This window comes from Gobio gobio (genome assembly GCF_949357685.1).
Source record: "Gobio gobio genome assembly, chromosome: 25".
NCBI classification, from domain to species: Eukaryota; Metazoa; Chordata; class Actinopteri; order Cypriniformes; family Gobionidae; genus Gobio; species Gobio gobio.
The window spans coordinates 33,304,308-33,323,883 of NC_137121.1; the positions used below are offsets into that span (position 1 = coordinate 33,304,308).

Consider the following 19,576-nt stretch of genomic DNA (forward strand, 5'->3'; position numbering starts at 1 on the left):
ATATACAAGTCTCCCCATATACAGTCGTATAAATGCAATATCCCAGTGTCACAAAATATTTTTTTCCAGTGTTTGCTGACATATGCTGGAAACAGGCCAAACTGTCTGCAGGGTGCTAGAGCACACAGGGCCTGAGTTTACACAATTTACAACCAAAAAAATCAAAAAGCGCCTCTTTGGTTTGTCTGTTTTTATATATATTTTATATGTTTATTATATCACAGAAGAATTATTATTATATACTATAATATTTATCACTTTCACCAGTGTTTTATGTTATTTCAGGGTTTGCTGTAAAATGACACAGGGATATTGCATTTATATCACTGTATATGGGCATGGGGGGGGGGGGGGGGGTTACATAAAAAAGGACATTCCTCCATTTAGATTAATTTAAATAAATCTTGCATACATTATCCAGACAAAAATCCTTTTTCCAGTATTTTCTACAATCTAGTGGAAACAGCCCAAACTGTCTGCAGGGTGCTAGAGCTATACACTTCAAAAAATGAAGGCTTATTACAGCTCAGACAACATATACTTACATGTTTATCACTTTTAGCAGTGGTTTATGTAACTTCAAGATGTTTCCTGTAAAATGACACCGAAATTGTGTATTTAGAGACCACTGTGTGTGTGTGTATGGGAAGCTTTTCAATTTGGGTCGGCCAAATCCAGGCGGAAATGGTCCCAGAGTAATTTAGTGTAAATAAGTTACTTTGTGTAAAACAAATGCCAAAGTGATGCATGTCTCCAGAAAGTAGAGACTCTAAGCTTTCATATGAGGTCAGAGCTCCTCTACAGACATTTAACATTTAAAGTATATACTTATGATGTCATTCCGGACCCTTATTAGGGTACTTGGAGTTTAAGAGGTTACGTTAAACCAGGTGTCCCCGACACCTACAAATGTATACTCTAGTAGGCGTCTCCACTTCGACACCTGTTCCAGTTCCTTATGAGCACTATCACTTGGGAATAAGGTCTCTAGTGTCTAGTCTGCAGTGCAGCAGGAACCAGACAGACTCCAGACAATGCCTTCGAATACACTTTAATCACAGTCGGGAGGATCTCAGGATCTCAATTTCAGAGAGAATCCCCCCGACAAAAAGAGTAGAACAGTTTTCGGAGAATAGGAGCATGGCAAAGGTGACATGATTCATTACATAATTGGCCTACAACATAATTGGTTCTTCATATGTATAATTCAGCAAACCGTTCTGTTTCTACTAGGTCAAATAAAATCAGAATGTCTTGATTACTTCACCTCGTTACTCGAGTCATGAGGTTATATATTTAGACAGCTGTCTAGTTTTGTTTCCCCTTTTGTTATATTCAGACACACTTTGGCCCAAGTGTTGGGGACCTTTAGTTTTCTAAAGGATACAAATGTTAATCCTGCAAGAAAAATCAATGTTAGCTATGATTCATTAAAACATTTCTTCACAGTACACTTTCAAAAAGTGCACGTTGTACTCATCAGTTTCAATTAAATGTTTTAATGCTTTAAAAATGTATTCTTACTGAATTTTGATTTGCTAGATAAAATAGAGATTAATTACTGCTATAAGTACATGCAGGTATTGTTCAAATATAATTACAATGTAAAACATGTACACAATATGTGCATTGTATTTAAATGTTAGTTCATAGCAGTTAAAGGGATAGTTCACCCAAAAATGAAAACTACCCCATGATTTCCTCACCCTCAAGTCATCCTAGGTGTTTATGACTTTCTTCTTTCAGACGAATACAATCAGAGTTAATGTCCTGGCTCTTCAAGCTTTATGATGGCAGTGAATTGTTTTCTCGTTTTTGAAGTCCATAAAAGTGCATCTACCCATCATAAAAGGGCACCTATCCATCATATAACTGCTCCGAGGGTTAATAAAGGCCTTCTGAAGCAAAGTGGCGCGTTTGTGTAAGAAAAATATCCCTATTTAAAACTTTATAGACTAAAATAACTATCTTCCGGCGGAAACCCATAAGCAATTTGACTTACGGCAAAAGAGTGACCCCTGACACGATGTAAAGAAGCATCTGAAGCTTTGACGCCTCGGACTGGGCAACAAACTCAAGCCCTTCTTCTCTTATATCGAAATCCTCCACCATTTCTCTTTAAAAATTCTCGTTTTAGACTCTAATTCATGACCGGTGTTTTGTTTTGCTCTATCCTCTGCGCTTCTGCGTTTGTCAATACGCATGCATCAAGGGTTCAAGGGTCAAGGGTTACTCTGCCACCGTAAGTCGACTTGCGTACCGCTGACCGCCGGAAGTTAGTTATTTTAGTCTATAAAGTTTTAAATATGGATATTTTTCTTACACAAACGCGCCACTTCGCTTCAGAAGGCCTTTATTAACCCCCCGGAGCCGTGTGGAGCAGTTATATGATGGATAGATGCGCTTTTATGGACTTCAAAAACGAGACTGCCATTATAAAGCTTAGATTAGCCAGAACTTTTTTTAATATAACTCTGATTTTATTCATCTGAAAGAAGAATTGTCATATACACCTAGGATGGCTTGAGGGGGAGTAAATCATGGGCTTATTTTCATTTTTGGGTGAACTAACCCTTTAAAGACATTTTAATATACTTCAGAATAGCAGTACAGATACATTTTCACTATTAAACTTAAATTTGGGCCTGTTCTACATATAAAGCAGCTGCATCTCCTCAGCAGATCTGGATTTTAATACACAAATTGAATTTGGGGTCAGCTACAGTTTATTATTTTAAAACTACTCACATAGATGGTTGGATTCATTGTTTTTATGGCATTTTATAATGTAAAATACAATGAATTACACTGGCTCCTTCCCATTAGCTATGGCCCTAAGCACTCTTCACATTCTTTATATAATACATATTTTAAATCAAATGCTTGTTTTGATTTTTGGTTTGTTTTTCATCCACCAGACTGTTGCAAAACTGGTGGTCTCGACGTAAGATGAAACGAGCAGGCGAGCAGAGTAACAGTAAAGAAGAGCTTCCGCAATGGGATAGAGACTGGAACTTGCAGCCCATGAACGCACACGGCCTGGTGGACGAGTACCTGGAAATGGGTGAGTTCTGCCAACCAACACCTATTGTGAGATTTAAAGTGTGTAATTTTCAAATAGGCCTACTGTCATGGCAAAATAGAGTCTTGCTGAAGAAGTTAGTTCAAATGAATGATAACACATCTGGTTTAATGGTTGACTTTATTGTCCATTTGAGGACTGAGGTTTGTTACAATTACAGTACACACTAAAACCTAGAATGTTAAAGGGGACCCTATTTACAAGATGTGAGTGTATATGTGAAATTTTTGCTCAAAATACCCCAAAGATAATTTTTATAGCATGCTAAAATTGCCACTTTTGGGGGGTGAGGAAAACGCGTAATTTTTGTGTGTCCCTTGAAATGCAAATGAGCTGGTGGTCCCAGCCCGCTTTCAAGAAGAGGGCGAAGCTTCAAAAGCTCATGCTCCGCTATACCAGCAACTAGAGCCTTGCACAGGCCTCAAATCTAGTCAAGTCAAGTCACCTTTATTTATATAGCGCTTTTTACAATGCCGATTGTTTCGAAGCAGCTTCACGGTGTTAAACAGGAATATAATGCAGTAGAATTTGATTCGGCTGTACAGCCGCTCTGGAGAAAACGGAAAAAATTGAAAAAATTTCAATTATCATACAGTGACAATGTAGCCAGATCAGTAATTTAGTTGAAAATATATTTGAATATATAGTTGAAAATGTAGTGTCCCCAACTGAGCAATCCAAGTCAAAGGCGACAGTGGCAAGGAACCAAAACTCCATCAGGTGGCATAATGGAGAAAAATAAAACTCTTCACGCCGGAGACGGGTTTATTGAGGATGCCGTGCCAGTGAGGCAATTATTAGATAAGAATATTCAAAAGATCGGAGTCATCACGCCGGAGACGGGTTTATTGAGGATGCCGTATCGATGAGGCAATTATTAGATAAGAATATTCGAAAGATCGGAGTCATCACACTGGAGACGGGTTTATTGAGGATTGCCTTGTCGATGAGGCATTTATTAGATAAGAATATTCGAAAGATCGGAGTCATCACGCCGGAGACGGGTTTATTGAGGATTGCCTTGTCGATGAGGCATTTATTAGATAAGAATATTCGAAAGATCGGAGTCATCACGCTGGAGACGGGTTTATTGAGGATGTCGTATCGATGAGGCAATTATTAGATAAGCATATTCGAAGGATCGGAGTCATCACGCCGGAGACGGGTTTATTGAGGATGCAGTGTCGATGAGGCATTTATTAGATAAGAATATTCGAAAGATCGGAGTCATCACACTGGAGACGGGTTTATTGAGGATGCCGTATCGATGAGGCAATTATTAGATAAGAATATTCGAAAGATCGGAGTCATCACACTGGAGACGGGTTTATTGAGGATTGCCTTGTCGATGAGGCATTTATTAGATAAGAATATTCGAAAGATCGGAGTCATCACACTGGAGACGGGTTTATTGAGGATTGCCTTGTCGATGAGGCATTTATTAGATAAGAATATTCGAAAGATCGGAGTCATCACGCCGGAGACGGGTTTATTGAGGATTTCCTTGTCGATGAGGCATTTATTAGATAAGAATATTCGAAAGATCGGAGTCATCACACTGGAGACGGGTTTATTGAGGATTTCCTTGTCGATGAGGCATTTATTAGATAAGAATATTCGAAAGATCGGAGTCATCACACTGGAGACGGGTTTATTGAGGATTGCCTTGTCGATGAGGCATTTATTAGATAAGAATATTCGAAAGATCGGAGTCATCACGCCGGAGACGGGTTTATTGAGGATTTCCTTGTCGATGAGGCATTTATTAGATAAGAATATTCGAAAGATCGGAGTCATCACGCCGGAGACAGGTTTATTAAAATTCTTATCAAAATTCCAGGCCTGAGTCGTTTTTGTTTTTTTATCCTCCCTATTACACACTGTTGCAGCCATTAAAATAGTTCAGTTTTGTTTTTAATGTCAAAGTAGTTATATTTCGTTTTGTTTCTTTATTGAGTTCATTTAGAAAATGAACAAAAAAAAAATGTTTTTAATTTAATTTTAATTTTTTTAAAGTGACGACCAAGCAACCAGCGGCCGACAGTGAGTTAACCCAATGCTTTAGCCTCTCAAATCAACACTTGACTTGTCTTGTCTATAATAAAATCCATGTATATAAAACACTTCAAGCATACCACAATGTTAGTTTAAACGTTTACTATCACCACCACAGTAAAAAGGCATTTTTGACTAGTTGAGGCAGGCTGATGCTGCTCGCAACGGCGCTCGCAAACGAAACGGGCTACACAATCTAAACATGCAGGTTGTCTCACCTTACACCTAATGTGTCCCAGGCCACCTTCTGAATTGGTTTGTTTGAGTGATCGGATTTAAATTCGTCTCAAAAGAATTTCGGAAGGCATTTACTCCTGGTCTTTAATGGGTAGGTCAGAGAAAACGAATGAAGCCAGGTGTAAAAAGGCCATAACTCTTGCAGCTGCGCTGAAGGAACACTCGCTACTGCTGGGGGGGGGGGGGGGGGGGGGGGGGGCACTAAACACAGCGCAAACCAGTCTTGACAGTCGCGGTAGCATGACTGTTGTTTCCACCAGCATAGTTTCTTTTAATTAATGAATGTCTAAAATATAAAACAAAGGAGAAGCCTGAAAAAGGCACAAAGCCCGGCCCGCGTTTGAGGTATGACGTGAAAATTGTCCCAAAGCCCGGCCCTAGGGGCGTAAATAAGTCGGGGCCCGTCGCGCTCGGGCTGAAATTCAGGGCTCTACCGGCAACAACAAAACAGGACAATCTCACGCACTGAAAATGTCAGAAACTGTCAGTAGCACTGTTCAGCCTTATATGGTCATCTGACAGTACTGTGCATAATAAATGCGCGTTTATGAATTACGCAGACGTTGAGCATTGCGGGATTAAAATATCGGCATAGCTCTGGTCTCCTGGTTCCATCACGTGCTATCAGAAATCTCATGATTCCCACTTCTGAAGTCGTGATTACGAGCATGTCGCATTCAAGTGCATGACTTCAAAGGGCCTTCATGTGCAATTTTAAATTAGGAAACTCGTAATTACGATAATCCTGATAGCACGTGAGGGCAGCATCAGTGAAAACACATTGAAAGGTAGGGGGGGGTCATTTGAAGAGACTACTTTTGGGAATTATATAAAAACTAATTTTTGGATTTTTACCATTATAGGCTGGTTGTTCTCACACATTGGTTTAAACACCTTAAGAATTTTCTGAATTTTGCGTAATAGGTCCCCTTTAAGTATTTTCAACAGGACTGCATTCCTGCAATGCATTTTCCAAGTAGTTGTGTCAGTGTTTCTGCATTTGCATAAAGTATCTTTCTGCCCTAAGTAAGCTATTTTTAGACCGGCTTCTCCACAAAAGGCTAAACGCTTGATTATAATGAGAGGGTTCTAGAGTGGGAAATCATTTGCTTGTTGTGCAGATGGTCTGTATGTGTCGTCTTTTTTTCTGTACAGTTCTACAGTTTGGTTTCACTACAATATTTGTGGCGGCATTTCCTCTGGCTCCTCTGCTGGCTCTGCTCAACAACATCATTGAGATCCGATTAGACGCCTACAAGTTTGTCACGCAGTGGAGGAGACCGATGCCCGCCCGCGCTACTGACATTGGTCTGCCCTTTTCACCTCAATTAGCCCTAAACACAAGAAACCCAAGAGTTATTTGTTGTAATTACATTTAATATGCTGTAAATTTAGATTGTTAGCACCAGTATTTACATTATACAGAATAAGTTCATGCTTAATATCCCATAGCAGATTATTTTACAGATTGATGTATTATCTGTCCTGGTATATTTCAATGTTTTAATAGATTAGTCATTTTGATAGCTTTGTTTGTTTGTTTAATTAGGTATTTGGCATGGAATCCTGGAGGGAATTGGAGTTGTGGCGGTCATAACAAACGCCTTCGTCATTGCCATCACTTCAGATTACATCCCTCGCTTCGTCTACGCATTCAAATATGGGCCCTGTGTGGACAAGGGTTACCGGCACGAGAAGTAAGAAGATTTCAAAATAGCTGCAAACAACAATTACAGGGCTAAAAGAAAACAGTGGCACACTGCAAAAAAAAATTTTGTCTTACTTTTTTGTCTTGTTTCTAGTCTAGATATCAAAAAATGAATCAAAAAGCATTTATTACACAAGTAAAATGGCATAAGATATTATGTCTTGTTTTCTGGGAAAAAAAATCTAAATTAAGGTAATTTTTGCTTAAAACAAGCTATATATATATATATATTAGGGATGCCACAATTCTCAATATAATATTGAACCGTTCGGTACGGCATTCACGGTTCAATACGCGCTTGTGAATTGCGGTTTTTCGGTTTTGCATTGAATTAATTATTTTTCTGCAAATTCTATAATTTTCCTCCATCCCAATATTGAACAACGCGACATACATTCACATCACACGTTAGTGGTAGAGTTATACTCACGGAACACTAGAGTTATTCACAATCAAGAGAGTTCATTAGTTGCATGCGTTTTAAAGCCTTGCCGGCTCATTCGCGTGCGCGGTTTTAACATGAGCTTTTCCGAGCGTGCGCACTAAACGCCTGTCAAACATGTGATTACTGAACTAAGTAGTCGTCTAACTGCGCTAATACTGTCAAATACACACAAGGTTAACATAAACACAGTTGGATATGTCTAAAGTGAAAGTAAAATCGCGTGTGTCTATTAGATGCACGGAGGACTTACATTGACAGCAGCGCAGCCTAAAGTGAACACGCTGTCCTTAAAGGGACAGTTCACCTCTAAAATTGTCATTATTTACTCACTCTAATATTGTTCCAAACCTGTATTCATTTCTCGATGACAGAATTTTCATTTTTGAATGAACTATCCCTTTAATGTTAATACAACAAAAGACAAAGAGAAAATCACTCACTGCTCTTGACTGAAAAACTAATACAGTAGCTTTAATAAGAATCAATGTATATTTTATAGTGAAGTCTATGTAGTGTTTTATTTTTACATTTATTCATTCAATTTCATACTTAAATGCTGCTGTACAGCTCTGAGCTGCCAGTGTAAATCTTTATATATATTTATTTTACATTATACAATACACTAGGAATGTGTACAAGTTTTTTTTTTAAAGTAAAGATTAAAGTTTAAGTAAGGTTTTTCAATTATTTTAAGTAAAATAAAGAAAGAGTATTGCAATAAAAAATAGTCTTTTTTCTCCTTAACCTCTTGCTGTTCTTGTCGCCTAAGAATAGAATAAGAAAAAAACGAACCGAACCGAAAACCGTGGTTAAAAACCGAGGTATGTAATGAACCGTGGACTAACTGTATTGTTGCATCCCTAATATATATATATATATATTAGTGGTGGGCATAGATTAATTTTCTTAATCTAGATTAATTCCAAAATTTATCTAGATTAATCTAGATTAAAATGGCTCATTTGAATTCTGCTGAAGGCATTCAGAATATGTGTTCTCGTAAGTGCTTGTTTGTCTTTTTGTAGTTTGAATAATAAATAACTTCTGTCCCTTTAAGACCTGACGCACGCATGGATCCCAAACACTGTTCCTGTGAGCTGGTTACGACTGTGTTTACGTTAAAACTCACCAAGATGGGCATTGAGACATTTTTGAGTGTATTTAACCATTAATAAGCTGGAAAAAGGAGCTCATTTTTGCACTTGTATGTCAGAGGCGGCTTTATTACGGTATGTGTGTGTGCGCTTCAGATGCGAGCGCGAAATCTGCGGGAATTAGTAGAATTAACGTTATGTGCAACCCTGCGCGAAATTCAGACCAGTCACACCAATACTAACAAAAATCCAGCAGAACACGCGTTCGCAATGTTCAGAGGGTTAAACAGACTGAATGAGAGGAGGCGGGTGCGTGTCAGCTCGCTGTCGGTCGGAGAGGAGAGGAGAGCGCAGCTGATATCGATACTGTAGAAAATGAGTATCGTTTCAGATATTTCAGTATCGATACATAGCGAAATATGGATATTTTTGACAACACTAGTAGGCACACGCACAGGTTCGAAGACTCGTTCTCTCGCTCCCTACAGTGCCGCTAGGTATACATCCGCGCTGAAATATCAAGGTGAAAGTCATCATAGCTTGTGTAGTATAGACCCAGCTCCCAACCCAACTTTGAGAAAACATTAACGGCGATATTTTTTATATCGCCGATAAGAGTCTCACATTAACGCAGCACGTTAACGCCGATAACGGCCCACCACAAATATATATATATATTATATATATATATATATATATATATATATATATATTACAATATATATACAATATGAATTTTGACATGGGCCAAATTGTGATGGCTAGACGACTGGGTCAGAGCAAGGGATGCACCGAATCCAGAATTTGGGTTCGGATTCAACCAAATATTGGCCTTCTTGACGGGGTTCAGTTTCTGCCGAACCTTAGCATTTTTTTCCACCGAACCAAACCCTAGGCTTGAACTATGCGTGCTTTGACGTAATGACGCCGCCGTTGATTATGGGAACGTGTTTACTAGGTGGACCGTTCGACTGCAGGCGGCTGTGAGAAAGAAAATGGACCTCGTGAAGAGAAAAATGCCGCTTTGTCTAGTGGTGACAAGGACCCTAAACAATAGCCGCTGTTAAAACATTTGCGTATGAAACATCTGAAAGAATACGAGTTGTGCATGAAGGAATCTACAGACAGCAGTCAAAATGCAGTAAGGTACGCAAAGGAAGGACAGTCATCCTGGCATAATGTTGCCTTTTCTTAATTTAAATTAAATTAAAAATACACTGCTCGGTTAATTTTCCCAACCGACAACCGCTGCTCATTATCCGATTATTAACCGTTAACTGATAAGATTATAATATTGAATTGGCATTAAATAAAAATATGCGTGTCTGTGACCCGTTAAAAAGACACTTTTTTCACTGGTTTATTTTACAGCGCAAACAGCAGCATAAAATATAAATAAAAAGAATAAAATAAATAGGCCTACACTAAATATTTTTCACTTAAAGGAAATGTATGTAAGATTGTGGCCAAAACTGGTACTGCAATGACTTTCAAATTACTGTAGAGCGGTGTATCCCCTCTTCCCCTCCACCTGACTCGAGGTTGCCAGATAGGCTGCAGTATCCAGCAGGAACGTAGGCTGCCTCAAGGAGCTTCCAATGGCAAGTGACGAGTCCTACACAGCAAGTTTTTTTTTCATTTTCACGACGTTTTTCTGATTCATAATGAGGTCTTTTAGGTTTCGTAAAGTTTTATTTTTTATCCAAAAAGTTTGTAGCTGTAGCTGTGGTATCTAGAGCAGAGCTGGCAACCCGGATGCCGAAACACTACTGACTTCGTGATTGGTAGACAGGTGGAGGGTGGCGCTTAGGCCAAAACACAACATGTCAACATCAACATCAGTCGAGGGCTGCAACTTCACTTTTAAATGACTATATTCTGGTCAGACTACTGTTGTCAGTGATATAAATATTTGAAATTAACATGATTTCTTAATGTCTAGTGACATATCAGGGCGATTTTATGATTCATTGAAATACATTTCTTACATACAGTTCCTTTAAATAATTACCAAATTAAGATGACAAAACGAAAATACACTTAATCCGTTTGAAGTTTTGAAGAACCGGAATAGTTTTTTGTGAAATAAAAATAGCAGGCCTACCTCAATTAGATTAGATTAGATTAGATTAGATTCAACTTTATTGTCATTACACAAGTACAAGTACAAGGCAACGAAATGCAGTTTAGGTCTAACCAGAAGTGCAATAGCAGCAAGTGCAGGATATATACAATGGTTGCGTAAGTGCAGGACATAAAAATGTTCTGAATATATATAAATATGTATAAGTAGAGAGATGGTTATTACTATAAGTAGAACTGAATTTACAGATGAATATATACAGTGAATAAATATACAGATGGCTATTACTATAAACAGAATTTACAGGTGAATATGTACTATGAATAAATATACAGATGGCTATTACTATAAACAGAATTTACAGGTGACTATGTACTATGAATAAATATACAGACGGTTATTACTTGAACAGAATTTTACAGTTAGAGGTATACAATAATATGTTAGGCTAATATGAGGAATATAGCAGTGGATTAAGTTAGTACAATAAATTATGGACAGAGCTATCCGAAAGAAAGTGTAAAAGTGCAGTGGAAAGTGGTTGCATATTCCAGTTAGAAGTACGGTGCAAAATGCAAATGTAAACATTGTTACTGTAAATACAGTCGGCAGTGCAGATGAGCATTATCCAGTTACGGTATGGTGGTGCAGAATGCATAAGTAAACAGTTGTTACTGTAATAAACAGTCAGTAGTGCAAATAACAAAGTGAAGGTGGATGTGAGGTAGGAGAGTTATCAGTTTATGAGGGAAGTGGATCAACGGGGGTTTGAGTTCAATAAAGAGACAGCTCTGGGGAAAAAACTGTTCTTAAGTCTGCTGGTCCTGGTCCGGTGGATCCTGAAACGCCTGCCGGAGGGCAGGAGAGAAAACAGTCTGTGGGCTGGGTGAGAGGAGTCCTTGAGGATGCTGCGAGCTCGATGCAGACAGCGTTTCCTCTGGATGTGTTCGATGGCAGGCAGTGGAGTCCCTGTGATGCGCTGGGCAGTTTTCACCACCCGCTGCAGTGCCTTGCGCTCCGCAACAGAGCAGCTCCCATACCACACTGCCACACAGTTGGTCAGGATGCTTTCTATTGCGCAGCGGTAGAAGTTCACCAGGATAGCCGAGGAGAGCTGATTCTTCCTCAGTGTCCTCAGGAAGAAGAGGCGCTGGTGAGCCTTCTTGACCAGGCTGGAGGTGTTGGTCGTCCACGACATGTCCGCCGAGATGTGGGTCCCCAGGAACTTGAAACTGGAGACACGCTCAACAGCCATTCCATTGATGTGGATGGTGTCGTGTGTGCCTCTTGACTCAATCCACACCCTGCATGTTTTTTTGTTTTTTTATAACATGTCTAAGGGTGTTTTCACACCTACCTTGTTTGGTCCGGATTTTCGGACTTTTCAGTTTGGTCCGAATCAAAATTACAGGTGTGAAACCTCCCCCGACCACGTTTAGGACCAAACAGACGAAATTTTGTCCGACGAAAAGAGGTAGTCTCGGTCCGGATCAAACTAAACAAAGGTTCGGTTCGTTTCTAGTGTGAAAGCATTTTCTGTATGGTTCATACTTTCAGACCATTTACAGGATGTTCCTGTTTATTTTTAAATATTATAATGTTATTTTTAAATTCAATCTAGGCTACATTGATTATGAAAAGCGAAAATATGCACAATATGTCAAGACAGAAAGTCAGAAATAATTTTGAACTAAATTTTGTATGATTTTGCTTAGAAAGCATTTCTTTAATGGGAATTTCGTTTTGTATAAATTAATTGTATAAATCTTAATTTTAATCAACGTTTAATCAAATAATTGCCTGGATTTAATAAATAAGAAGCAAATAGTCTTTAGCAGACAATAATCGCGGGAGCGATTACATGCTTTACACATGAACTGGAGCGGGTCTCAAATAAACCGAAACTCAGCAGCTACTTGCCTCACAAACATGAGAAATATGTGTATATAAAGCTTGAAATATCCACTTTTAAACGTAACGAATAAAAAATAGTCAAGCAATGCGCACTGTTCAATAGTGGCAACGATATGCGTCTGTTCATTCATCTTGTCAAAGACACTGACGTCAGACGCACGTCCGTTTACAAACCAATCAATGTCCAGATGCCGCCCACATAGATGAAGACGAGTGGACGCAAGTGTGTCATGTAAAGTGCTTTAGTGCGCTCGCATAATTGCAATGTGAAACCAAACCAAAACTAACCGAATGTATAAAAGTATCAAAACATGAACTTCGGTTCGGACCTTGGTGCGGACTTTCAGGTGTGAAAACGCCCTAAGTGATGTTGGTTAGTCTGGAGCGCAACCCGGTGATAGTTAAGCCTTGTTTTTACTTTCGTTTGTCTCTGCACCGCACCGCGAGCCTCCAGTGTGCGCGTGTGCCTTCTGCGCTCTCCGTTGTGTTGTTCTTTGAAACGACAAAGGGCGACTCGGCCGTGATTGTTCTATAAACCATCAGGAAACAGCGGCGAGAAGAACATATACGTGACATTGTTTACTTTAGTGATCTTGACCAAAACCACACTATGAAAAAGCCTTAAACAAGGCTTCAGATGGCACTGATGCCCTGGGAATACAGAGATAACGCCTGGCTAGAGCGGCCAGCCTCGAGAAGCACCATTCATTTGCTTTCCACCAGTCAGGAGCTTGTACTGCTGCTGTATTTTAATACCGCGTAGCATATTTTGCAATATGAGCATCCCTACACTGCTGTGAACGTTATTTACTTCATTAATGTGTATACTGTGATAATGGGAGTAGGATTCGGGATTCGGTTTCGGATTCGGCAGAATCTTAACCAGTGGATTCGGTATTTGGCCGAACCCCAAAAATCTGGATTTGATGCATCCCTAGTCAGAGCATCTCCAAAACTGCAGCTCTTGTGGGGTGTTCCCGGTCTGCAGTGGTCAGTGTCTATCAAAAGTGCTCCAAGGAAGGAACAGAGGTGAACCGGCGACAGGGTCATGGGCGGCCGAGGCTCATTGATGCACGTGGGGAGCGAAGGCTGGCCCGTGTGGTCCGATCAAACAGACGAGCTACTGGAGCTCAAATTGCTCAAGAAGTTAATGCTGGTTCTGATAGAAAAGTGTCAGAATACACAGAGCATCTCAGTTTTTTATTGAAATGATCTGAATAAAGTGGATTGGACTGACTGTATTTAGTAATACAAAAATAATTTATCTTGATTATTAAACATAATAGGTTGCATTCAAAACCCTTATAGGAAGCTTTACATTGCTAATGCTGTATATTTGTGTTTTGCGTGTCTTTACACAGATGTCTAAGAGGATACTTGAACAACAGCTTGTCTGTTTTTGACATGGGTGAATTAAAAAACGGAACTTTCCAAAATCAATACTGCAGGTACTGCAACACTAATGCTACAGTTGCTGTTACATAGTATTCATTTGGCTTTTTGTCTCTTTCTGGAGGTCAAGTTCTGTTATTCCCCTCTCTAGATATCGGGATTACAGAGCTCCTCCGTGGAGTCTTGAACCCTACGATTTCACCCTGCAGTTCTGGCATGTTTTGGCTGCCAGACTTGCCTTCATCATCGTCTTTGAGGTCAGTGCTACTTCACGTTTTTACAATCTTATTTGAGTACTGTTTTATAGTATTCGCAATTAAGTTTTGAGGAAGCTACTCTGAAACGTTAGCCCGCAAAGCTACAATATATTCATCATTTTAAGTAGTTATGTTAAAGTAAAGCTGCCCTTTGATAAATTTAGCTACAATACAATGTAATGGAGGCCATCTGGTACAAGGGAGCTGTGTAACCTCACTGAGGTAAACCTCACTCACCCTGGACTCAGAAGGTGACTGCATCTGCGGTCTTTTGCATCTTTGTTAACGTGCCTAACTCTCATGCCGACTATCGCTGGTCCAAGCCCTTCACACCGAACGCAAATAGAGCGTCATTTTGGACACTTGAACATTTTGAATCCACTCGCACTTCCACAGCATTTGAAGCAAAAAAGACGCACGTTCGAGGCGCTCCAGGAGCTGCGCCTGGATGATGGCCGCTTTCAGCGATACTTCCGCCCATATAGCTCCATATGACTGCTCACTGCTAATATTTTTGTATTAAATGCATGAAAGAACAGGAACAACAATTTTCATCATTGTCATGCCATAGTAATGCAATAATACGCCAAGGTCCTTCAGTCTTTCAGTCCAGATTAAGTACCAAGTCCTTAAACTCAGCCACTGTTTTGAACTTCTTCTGATTGGTTAACGCCGTGCTTCAGATGCAAATTTGCATCAAACGCGTGAATGCACAAAAAGCACCAAATAATATCACTCGCATTTACGCGAACTGGACGTGCAAATGAAGCAAAATCGCTTCATCGCGTCCATCGCACCGCGCTAAATGTGCCTATCGCGCCACAGGACCTCCAGACGCGTCAATGCGTCTTTATATAGACTTAACATGGAAATCACTCGCTTTATTTGCGTTTGGTGTGAATGCAGCATTAGAGTGGCCTGTGAGGAACCAGTTAAAGTGGTGCCGTGACCCGGATGGGAATGAGGTTTAGGATGGTGAGTGTAAATGTAAGCCAACTGGTATATGATAGCTGTGCAGATAAACCTCATGGTGTGGTCTTTAGCATACTTTTTAACACACCTAAATTCAAGCCCCGCTTTGAGTAGGTCCAGAGGAACTAAATACACAAATGGCGCTTTTCCACTGCGTGGTATGAATCAGCACGACTTGGCTTGGCTCGACTCGCTTTACTTTGACTCGGTTTGCTTTTCCACTGCAGTTTAGTACGCCTTCAAAGTGGGTGGGATTATAGACTGATCATTATAGTTGCGCCACCACCTCATCTACTGACCACAATACAGCCAATTATTTTTTCAAGTTGCGTAGGCGATCGTTTAAAGCGTTTAAATTATTCTGCGGTGGCTGTTACTGACTATTTAAATCTAGCGGGTTTGGTGTCTTGTGACGCAAATCCAATGACTCTGGTGTAGTGACAATTCTCTATGACCAATCAGTGATCTGCAGTGTTTACAAGTCACATTTTAGTATTGGTAGTGCTCGCTCAGAACCTCAACTGAGGTGGTACTAAAAAAGATACTGTACACAGTGGAAAACCCCCCAAAAGTGAGCTGTACCATGCAATGGAAAAGTGCCAAAACTAACTAATCTCACCGAGCCAGACTGTTGACTGTTGCGCAAGAACTACCAGAATGTTTTCATGTTGGAAAAAAAATAGTCAAATGTCTAGTATGTCCAAATATACAGTATTCTTAAAACAATAAGCAAAAAATCTCAAATGACCTACATGAAAGACTGATTTAGTTAGTCATTAGCTACTGTAGTGTGTAGTTAGTTCCTCAATACTGCATTATAATATTATTTAATATTTATGCATTTTGTATTGTCTGTTGTATTCTCCATAGCACCTTGTGTTTGGCATTAAGACCTTCATAGCCCACATGATTCCAGACATGCCCAAAGACCTGTGTGATCGCATGCGCAGGGAGAAATACCTAATGCAGGAGATGGTGTATGAGGCGGAACTGGAGCACCTGCAGAAAGAGCGGAAAAAGAATGGCAAACGTTATCACCATGAGTGGCCTTAGCCGTGCCTGCCCATATATACACAGATAAATGCCCACTGGAGAATCACATACCCTACCCACAAAAGCACATAAATGCTTGAGAGTGGTAAACAAACATCTTCGCGCAACTGCAGCACATATGTGAACACAGACATTCATGTACGACCGTTCTGCTGCCTGGGATGGTTAGCTTTATTGACTCCATGCATGGGCTGCCCACTTCAGATTTTCATTGCTGTGATAAACCAGGGAGTGGATTCAGTGTTTTAGGTCAAAACCTGATCTCCAGGTGGGCCTTTAGAGCCAGGAGTTAGCAGCTGTACTCTGCACCAAAGAGGTTCTTCTCAGTCACGTGACCCCTGCCTGAGACCTCCAATTATCCTGTTTTTACACACTACAGCAGTAGTTCTCAAACTGTACTGATTGGCTACTCCAAAAAAACAGTTGGTTAGTTTAGGTTCATTAGCTAAAAGTAGTTATGACAAAAACAAAACAGAAGCCTGTCAACAAAAAAAGACTTTTAAGGTGGTTTGCCACATTTAAAAGTTTGAGAACCACTGTACCTGAGAAAGCCCTGATGATGTTTTGTGGATAGAATTGCATAAGATCCGTTTCGAGGGTGTGGAAAGAGTCGGATTCTTTTGAAACCAGGCAAAAATGCAACAAATCGTTTTTTTGCGAAAGCACAACTGGACCCATCTGCATTCTCAATGGTCAAAAAGTGTCTGTTCAATAGTACACTGCTGCAAACCCTCGCTATGTCCATGTGCCGGATCATCAACTTTGAAATCAGTGGATTACAGCATTCTCTGACACACAGTAAACTCCAGTGTGGAGGTGGGAAATAACTTTGAAAATATTCATTGAACACGCATCCTTCCCAGCATGGCCTGCAGTGACGCTGCTCTTTCATCTGTGTCCTATCATAGTTCTGAATGGAGCACTCGTGCAGTTGGATTGTTTACTATGCAGAAGAAGGGCTTTTGGAGTTCCTGTTCTCTGCTTGTCTACTTGTCTGCGTCTCTGTCTGTGCGTGGCAGCTATCATCCCGCTGTGAAGCAGATCTGGTGCCAGGCAACGTGACGATGTTTACTTATGAACATATTTACCGAATACGCCCTCTCTTCTCGCTTGCCAGCATCTCACATTGTGATTCTTGTTACAAAAGTGGTTTCTGGTAAAAAATTACCAAATAAAAATCAGTTTGTTTATGCAATTGAACAGTTTTTATGTACTACATCGCCTTGAAAAGATATGCAGATCTGTCTTTCAATACAATGTCATTTTGTCTAGGCAAAATAAATAAAACAAATGGCCAACTTTGGCAAAATGGTGAGATAATAACATGCATGTTCTTCTTTTAAATTGCATGTTGTTTCTTTTTTTTCTCATTATTTTATAAAAGACTTGTCCATATGCCTGGTTTTGTAGCGTGTGTGAGCTGAATTTGATGTGTGTGTGTGTGTGTGTGTGTGTGTGTGTGTGTGTGTGTGTGTGTGTGTGTGTCTGTGTTCCAATGCCTGCATTTGTTGCTCGGCTGTGATGTATTTTGTATGTTTATAGTTCCATCAGCCCATGTGCCCACCTACCTTAGCTCACAGAATTGCATCTCTGCAGTATATAGCACTGCATGTATGTACTGTGAAATTTCTGTGTGCACCCACTACATTTGAAAAAGTGTTCAGCATACAACTAGAGTGTGCTGAGTGAAATGCGATATCCCACATAAAGTGCTGCAGTGATGGTGTATTTTTGTTGGCCAACCCGGAAGTTAGCATCACCCTGGTTCAACAAAAAGCCAATAGGATTTTTTTCCACTGGTTTTTGGATTACTGCAGAAAACTTCTCAGGCTATGCATGTAACCATGGTTCCCTGTGAATAGGGAACTTCCACTGCGTCCCCTAGGGGTCGTTATGGGGAATGCCTCTGGTATGACTGGTGTCTGAAGCATGAGTATGAACTTGACATTGGCAGGTGGCAGCCTATGACATCACCACTGGTGCAACCGTGAGAATAAAAGGGCACCTGTGAAAAAACGTCATCGACTTCTTGCCTGAAGGATGTGCAGGAATAGCAGAAGCATGGACACAGTGTCTCATTCCCTGTTCTCAGGGAACCATGGTTACATGCATAACCTGAGACATGCCCTTTCAAAAGGGAATTCACGCTGCATCCCATAGTGGTCGCTATGGGGAACGGAATACCTGCTTTGCCATACTGAAGGGATGAGTGCCCTATTGGCTGAGCTAAGTTAAAGAACTCAAAGGAGTCCTCATCCCTAAGGTTGCACCAGCAACAATCATAGAATGGAGCTTCTTAAGAATGGAGGCCTCAACAGGATGACTCTAAAAAAGAGGAAGCCTAACTATGTTCATGTTCAGCCCAGCATTCAAGGAGGCTCACAGAGAGCCTAACAACCCTGAAGAGTGGAGTCCTCAAACAAGAGACCCAGGCAACAATCAAAGTACAGTACTGAGAACATCTCAGAAAGAGCTATAAGCTCAGTCTATTTGGCCTGTGAAGCTCTGCAGAGTGGAGGCCTCAATACAAAGACTCTCATAATGAGAGAAGGCCTAGCAACACTCCACACTGAGGTCAGTAGCCAAGGAGAGTGGAGGCCTCAAAAAAGATAACTCTATCCAGTGAGAGGAGACCTAATAATGCTCCACACTCAAGACATCTTGCAAGGAGGCTCACAGAGAGCCTACCACTCGCAATTGCCATCCTAGCGGAGCTCTAGGAAGCGGAGGCCTCAAAAAAGATAACTCTTGCTAGTAAGAGGTGGCCTAGCAATGCTCACAATAGCCAAGGAGGCTCATACAGAGCCTGATAACTCAGCAAACAATAGCCGAGCTCTAGGAGCGGAGGCCTCAGCATGACGACTCTCTAAATCGAGAGGAGACCTAACTACGTCCAACACCTAGGACAGCTTACTAAAGAGGCTCACATAGTGCCTATCTACTTGATATTGTTATCCAGGCGGAGCTCTGAGGAGCGGAAGCCTCTACAAAGTGACTCTATAGCATAAGGAGGCTTAACAACACTACATAGTACGGGGGGCCTACTACGTTCCCCACTCAGGAAAACTAAGAACTGCCATCCAGGCTGAGCTCTGGGTAGTGGATGCCTCATCAGGATAACTCTATAGCGAGAGGACTAGCAACACTCCAGTTTAGGTGCATTAGTCAAGGAGGCTCACAGAGAGCCTAGCAACTTGGCCCCTGGGAGCTCATGGGATGGAGGCCTCATCACTAAGTCCTACGCCTGTCAAGGCAGCTACATAATAGCACCAACAGCTTGACAC

General features: G+C 40.6%; 1 protein-coding gene across 5 annotated transcripts in view; it reads left to right on the top strand.

The window, feature by feature from the left end:
- Positions 1 to 17,688, top strand: part of ano3 (anoctamin 3) — a 168,676-nt gene extending 150,988 nt beyond the window's left edge. For all 5 annotated transcript variants that reach the window (XM_079809773.1, XM_079809774.1, XM_079809772.1 and 2 more), the window contains 6 exons: positions 2,919 to 3,064; positions 6,530 to 6,682; positions 6,924 to 7,071; positions 13,980 to 14,066; positions 14,162 to 14,267; positions 16,110 to 17,688. In XM_079809773.1, coding sequence (XP_079665899.1) covers positions 2,919 to 3,064; positions 6,530 to 6,682; positions 6,924 to 7,071; positions 13,980 to 14,066; positions 14,162 to 14,267; positions 16,110 to 16,292 — 823 coding nt within the window. In that variant the 3' untranslated portion in view covers positions 16,293 to 17,688. The remainder of the gene's footprint in view (positions 1 to 2,918; positions 3,065 to 6,529; positions 6,683 to 6,923; positions 7,072 to 13,979; positions 14,067 to 14,161; positions 14,268 to 16,109) is intronic.
- The last annotated feature ends 1,888 nt before the right edge of the window (positions 17,689 to 19,576 follow it).